Source organism: Monopterus albus, unplaced genomic scaffold (assembly GCF_001952655.1).
Source record: "Monopterus albus unplaced genomic scaffold, M_albus_1.0 scaffold206.1, whole genome shotgun sequence".
In the NCBI taxonomy this organism is placed as follows: domain Eukaryota; kingdom Metazoa; phylum Chordata; class Actinopteri; order Synbranchiformes; family Synbranchidae; genus Monopterus; species Monopterus albus.
The window spans coordinates 673,125-679,753 of NW_018128086.1; the positions used below are offsets into that span (position 1 = coordinate 673,125).

The 6,629-nt window shown below is 44.0% G+C and overlaps 1 protein-coding gene across 1 annotated transcript in view; it reads right to left on the bottom strand.

The window, feature by feature from the left end:
* macf1a (microtubule actin crosslinking factor 1a) overlaps window positions 1-6,629 on the bottom strand; it is a 192,321-nt gene that overhangs the window by 7,962 nt on the left and 177,730 nt on the right. Inside the window, 2 exon segments of the mRNA XM_020618510.1 lie at window positions 3,962-4,079; window positions 6,511-6,585. Coding sequence (XP_020474166.1) covers window positions 3,962-4,079; window positions 6,511-6,585 — 193 coding nt within the window.

The following is a 6,629-nucleotide window of genomic DNA, read 5'->3' on the forward strand; positions in this document are numbered from 1 at the left end:
TCAGCAGGTCATAAGTGCACTTTAGTTGAGTTTTTCAGGAGACCTGTGAGTGACTGTGTTTGGTTCGAGTGCAAAGGCAAGAGATTAATTCAATACGCAATGAAAGTCAGCAAGTCAACGTTCAGTAGAGACACACTGTCATCACTGCAGACAATTTGATCACCAGTCGAGTTTTCTCATTTTACACACTTCCTTGTACATAGCTAGAAAAAAAACCCCTCAATTTATTTTCTGCTCAACAGAATTAAAAAGCTACTAACAGAATGTAGATTAAATGCACATTTACTTTCTGCCAAGAATTAAATAAGAAGATCAATACCACTCTCATTTAGGTTAGCTTAGCATAAGGCACCAGGCCCAGCTCTGTCCTGAGATGACACCAGATAGTGAAATCTACTACCAGGGTTAAAGGGAAGTCCAAGATGTCTGGCCAAGAAATAGTCCAGCATATAACCCCCTGTAAAACCACAACAAAGTGTTAATTAGTCAGCTGCTGAAGCTCCTTTGGACAGAGGTGGGCTGACCGTGTCCTTGTTTCCAGTCTATACGCCAAGCTAAAAGAAATCAGCTGCCGGCTGAAGCTTCTGGTATTGATCTTGTTGTCTAATTCTCTACAAGATGGCAAATAAAAATGTCAAACTATCCCTTTAAGCAATGGCAAGTGTCTCCAGTTTTGTGAGAAGAGGTATTTCGCACACACTTTCATTGCGTATTTGCTTTAAAAACATCTGAGGGCGGCGGGAGCATAAGCACAGCCTTTCATCAAGCTGTCCCATCTGACTTAATTTCTTCTTCTTGCTGTGAAGGAGCACCTCAGCTCTGCAGGTTATACACAGTGCGTGTATAAATACATGTGGGGGCCATGCCTGGTTTATGCTTAGCGCGAGAGAGCCCAGAGACTCAGGGTTTCTCCCTTCTTCAAAAGACACTCAGCAGCATTCTCGGACAGAAAGTAGTGCAGCAGCCCCAGCAGACAACAAGAAGCCTGGAGAAGCCAGCCACTACGAGAGAGAGAAGAGGTAACAAAAAATACACAGAAGAGCCAGGGAAGAGAAATAGAGGACAGAATCAGAGGAAAGATGGAAGAGAAACAAGAATAAGTGTTTTTAATGGTAGAAAAAAAAGAGTCAAAAAGAAGAGAAAGAGGGAGGAGAGGAAGGCTGCAGCTAGCTGTAGCAGCAGTGCAGCTCCTAACCTCACAGTCATCGTCTCTAGCAGCTGAACAGCAAGGCCAGTCAATTAAACGGGTGCACCCTGCAATTACGTCACCCCTCAATGTCAGGCAGCCAGGTGCACCCTGTAATTGTGTCTCCCACCAACCAGCCATCACATTTAAAGGAGCCACGCTAGCGTTATTAGAAACCCAGGCTGGCCACACCCAGGTCTTACACACTCACTGACTGATATTTGGTGAAGCAGCTAGGAGAGTTTTACATTTCTCTATGTAAAAATGTACAAGACGTCTGAAAGGTTTGACACATTCAGCCTTCCTTTTGGTTTCTGCTGAGCATCTTCACCTTTATCATTTTAAAAAGACCAGGGGTTGGCCACATCCTGCTTTTGTTGTGAGTAATAAAAGCATGAAGACAAACATGTGGCATTTATGCCTATACACACAACCCTGACCACTGTACACACACATCTAGACACACAGAGGGCAGCTATGGTTGAAGATGGAGACCGACAGCTGGACAGATAGACTGATGGAATGTGAAAGAGATGGAGGAATGGAGTGAGAGACAGACAGGAATTGTAGATACCTCTGCAGCAGAAATAGCCAGGGGTGACTGTCACTGAGAGACACAAGAGACAATGTGAAATAACTGCATGCATGTGGAATGAAGAGAGTCTCTCTCTCTCTCTCTCTCTCTCTCTCTCTCTCTCTCTCTCTCTCTCTCTCTCTCTCTCTCTCTCTCTCTCTCTCTCTCTCTCTCTCTCTCTCTCTCTCTCTCTCTCTCTCTCTCTCTCTCTCTCTCTCTCTCTCTCTCTCTCTCTCTCTCTCTCTCTCTCTCTCTCTCTCTCTCTCTCTCTCTCTCTCTCTCTCTCTCTCTCTCTCTCTCTCTCTCTCTCTCTCTCTCTCTCTCTCTCTCTCTCTCTCTCTCTCTCTCTCTCTCTCTCTCTCTCTCTCTCTCTCTCTCTCTCTCTCTCTCTCTCTCTCTCTCTCTCTCTCTCTCTCTCTCTCTCTCTCTCTCTCTCTCTCTCTCTCTCTCTCTCTCTCTCTCTCTCTCTCTCTCTCTCTCTCTCTCTCTCTCTCTCTCTCTCTCTCTCTCACACACACACACACACACACACACACAGATATGTAATGTTTTGGAAACACCCTGAATGCACTCATGCAGACACCATTCCTAGAGTTGACTGGTTAATAAATCAATTGAAAATCTCTCCTCTCATTCCACAAACAGCAGCACTGACACACAGACGGTAAACACACACACACAGCTGACCAGAGACGAGTATTGCTGACCCATGAAATGGGTTTAAAAACATGAACAGGTCAGGATTTCAGAGGTGGCGTGAGTGGCGATAGCCGGGGTAGGTTCAGGAGACAGGAAGGGAAAAAACTGTGGGGAGACATAACGTTAGTGAGGTGATGACAGTCAGCAAGGCACAGCAAGAAGACCAAACCAACAAACCAAAACAGGAAGAGCTGGAGGAAAAAAAATGGGAAGAGAAAAAACACAACACAGAGGAAGAAGAGAAAAGAGAAGAAATCTGGAAAAGACTCCAGGAGCAACAAAACAAGGAGCTGACTAAAACAAATAGGACAGGCAGGTAGGAGGGGGTGAAAATGTAAGAGAGAGAGGAGAACCCAACCTATACGAGATGAGATGGAGCTACTGGAATCGGAGCGAAGAATCTTAAGTCCTGGGTGTTGCACTGGGGAAAGAGAAAAAGGGAGGGAGGGAGGGAGAAAGAGAGGGGGGAGGCAAAGGGAGAGAACTGAGGACATGCACCATGCAATACTACTGTTATACTCAAGAGAGGATGAAAAAAAGACAGGAGGAGAGAACCAGCCATGTATATACAGAAACAAAATGTGACAAGATAAGATGAAGAGCTCCTTCAGGCCTGACAGAGGGATCAGAGAGAGGGAGAGAGAGACACGGCCCCGAGGAGCACAGCGACCACACAACGGTGTGACGGTGCATCACCTGGCGACAGACAACGTGGCAATGTGACTTTTCCTGCACTGTTCTCTGTTGATCTAGTGGTGTATCTGTGTCAGGAGCAATCTGTTTGCGTGACAGTGTGTTTGTGTACGTGCTAGAGCCTGACCGATATTAAGAAAACTGGTTCCAAGACGCTGGCCCATTCAGTCTAATGCTCAGTGGGCGCATGCATGAGGTGTTCGACAGGGTTCTGCATTTTCCAGCCCGTAGCTTTGATTTCCCGCACATGAATGGCAGAAACATGTGACTGATGAGGAGTGTTTTTATCTGGTGGCTGTGTAGGGGAAAATGTTTGGGGAGAGCTTCTTGATCAGGCTTCTACTACTACTGTGATCATCAGAAGATTTTTAGCTTATCATATGTACATTGGCCAAAGACGGTTTGAGGTTAAATGTTTTAAAATGTACTTAAGATGCTCTTTATACAGGCTTGACATTTAATTTGATGCTGAAATAATTAACTCAGCTAACAATACTTTTTATTACAATTCAACACAGCTCATTATAATTTTCATTAAATATTATACTAGATGCACAACTACACACTCTTACTTTAAGGCATCTTTATCAAAAATGTTTATGACTTGTGTTTATGTTTAAAAAGGAATTCTGGCTAATGCATCATCATCTGTTTTTTAAACGTAGGTATCAGTATAGGCCTCCACACTGTGTCAGTCAGGCTCTAGCAACTGCATGTGAACAGAAGAACACGAGATGGAGGAGGAGAACGAAGGTGTGATCGTGTGTGTGAGAGCAAAAACACCAGAGAACGGTGTAAACATCACTCACCTCTGCACGGATCGTTCTTGACCAGAAACTCATCCAGAGCCATCCAGCCGCCTCCGACTCTCACCATCACCGTGCTGCGCAAAATCCTCACCAGACGCAGCTGCTGAGAGTCACCGAACTGTGGAGGACGAAGGGACAAAAAGAAACGAGCAGAACAGAGCAGAGGATGAGAGAAGACGGAGGGAGAGAAAGGGAATTGACGAGAAGAGAAACTCAGTAAGTAAAATAATACTGATATATTACTTAGAGTTTTAAATGATCCACAGCATCACAGCAGGCAGCCCATGTACCAGATCTGAACAGATCATCACTTCTACTTCATGCAAAAACATGCAAATCTGCTGATTCTCAGCCCACTTCCCCAGCCACCCAAATCTAAGCATCATCACCGACAAAGGAAACCACTGGTATTTCTGGATTCAAGTTTTCAAAACATTCAAATTAAACAAAGCAGAATTCAAAAGCGATACCAGCATGGAAGGAATTTTCTGAATCTGTCCAAGCAGCTGGATTTGCTTCCTGGTGTCAGTCCAAAGCACACTACAGTATATATCGCCTAACCACTAAGTACCACTTCAGCCATGTCACTGTCGCCTGCTTCACATTGTGCAATTTGTCACTTTCAGCACCAAACAAATCACAGCATGAACACAAGTGGATGGTGAAACCTGCTTACATGATATAAAGCCACAGTGGAGTGCTGCTTCTTCTGAGCCTCCCCGTTTTAATCAGCATTTAATATGGAATTACTACAACACAAGTACAGTTTTTCTGGTCAACATGTGAGAGCAGAAAGGCGTGCACTCCACAGGTGGCCGATCAGGAAGCAGATTTCACACATCCGAACAGTGGCACTGTCACTTTACCTGGTTTCCGAGGAAGAACTACAATAAATCCAGAAGACATGGAGCAGAGAAACACAAGGAGAAAGAAAAAGAGCAAGAGTGAAACAACATGTATTGGTAACTGAAGTCATCTTTGTATGAAAGGATCTTCTAAGAACTGCTTCTTAAAACGTCAAAACTGTGAGCATTTCTGTTATTTGTGCTCAGAATTAGCGGTGTAAGCAAAACGATGCGATGGATGTGAGCGTGCGCCTGTTACAGTAGTGATGTGAAAATGGCTTTTTAAACTGCGGCTCACGGTGATGAGATGGAGGTGGAGGCAGTGAGAGCGAAGAAAAGAGAAGCCAAACACACAAACAGCCTAAACACCAAACTGACAAGCTGGTGCACCATTAGTAACCCTGGTGTAGTGATGGAGATGACACACACACACACACACACACACACACTGTAGCAGTGCCTTGGTTGGTCCAACAGAAGCTGCTGGTAACTGGCCGCTGTAAAATGCTGCACAGATACACACAGACTGCTGGGGGAGCTTTACAACACTGTGGCCCCTGTAGGTTTTAACATCGATGTATATGAACCATGGGAGTCAAATCACCAGGCATTAAGAGACCAAGGTGCATTTACAACATACACTTTTCTTTGGTTCAAAGTCAAGTTGACTTTGTCACACATTTAGGATTATAGCACCAAAGTACCAGTGAAGCAGGGCTTTTACACAAAGCTCTAAAGGACATACAACAAGTTACCTGACTGTTTCTCCAAGCTCCACTAATCATGGTACTCTGTGATATTTACTGTTATTTAGCCTTTTTAGTGCTCAAAAAAGGAAAACAGTGAACAAAACATGAGCAAACAGCTGAACATGAGCATCACTCCAGACTCCAAATGACCTTAAGATCACATAGACTTACAGGTTTCTTAAATCAACCTGATTCCTACCCAGAAGCCCAGTGTGTATCGATGCCAGCACATTTACATGGTTATGTTAATGCTTTGGTGATGACAGAGAAGGCTCAGCTGACAATCCTGGAGCGTTGTGAGGCATTATGAACACGTTATATCAACGTCATCACGACATGTGATCATGTTACTGTACAGACGATTCAAACACCATGAGGCCGTGGTATGAGATGGACACGTTACGATGCTGTGAAGTTAAGAAGTGTGAGCTGTAAACTGGTGCCTGATGGACAAGTGAAGACACAGCCAGTTAAAATAAACTGTTCATCATTAAGAACTGGGTCAAACAGTTTGCAAAATCATTCTCAGCAATCAGACCCATGTTTCTGGTTGTAGCTTGTTTGTCAGAGGTAAAAAAAAATAAAGGAGTCTTCCCTTTTCCTATTCATAGCACAGAGGGCGTCCTATGCTTTACAAAACCGTAAAACCCACCAAGGCGTGTTTGTGATCCTTGTTGTTTACGGTCCTGTTTGTGATGTGATGCACTTTAACTGTGTTATGTGTAAAGTAGTATAAAAATAAAACAAAACTGAATGAATGTTAAAAACAGCTCATGCTGACTTGTCTGGTGAAAAGCCAGCAGCTATTTGCAAAACAGCTTTGACCCAGCTCTGTTAGCCATTAGAAATCAATTCAATACAATAAATGTTAACAAGCTCTCTCTTATAGTTTCACATATAACAGTTTATTTTTTAATTTAGCTCACATGCATTAAACACACTGAGCTGGACTTACCCGGTATTTGTTCTCTCCTATCTGCTCCACCTGGAACCTCTTGGCACATTTACACTGGGCCACCTGCCGAGTCACCTGCACAGCAACACATAACATATCGGCAAACCAACCACGACTGA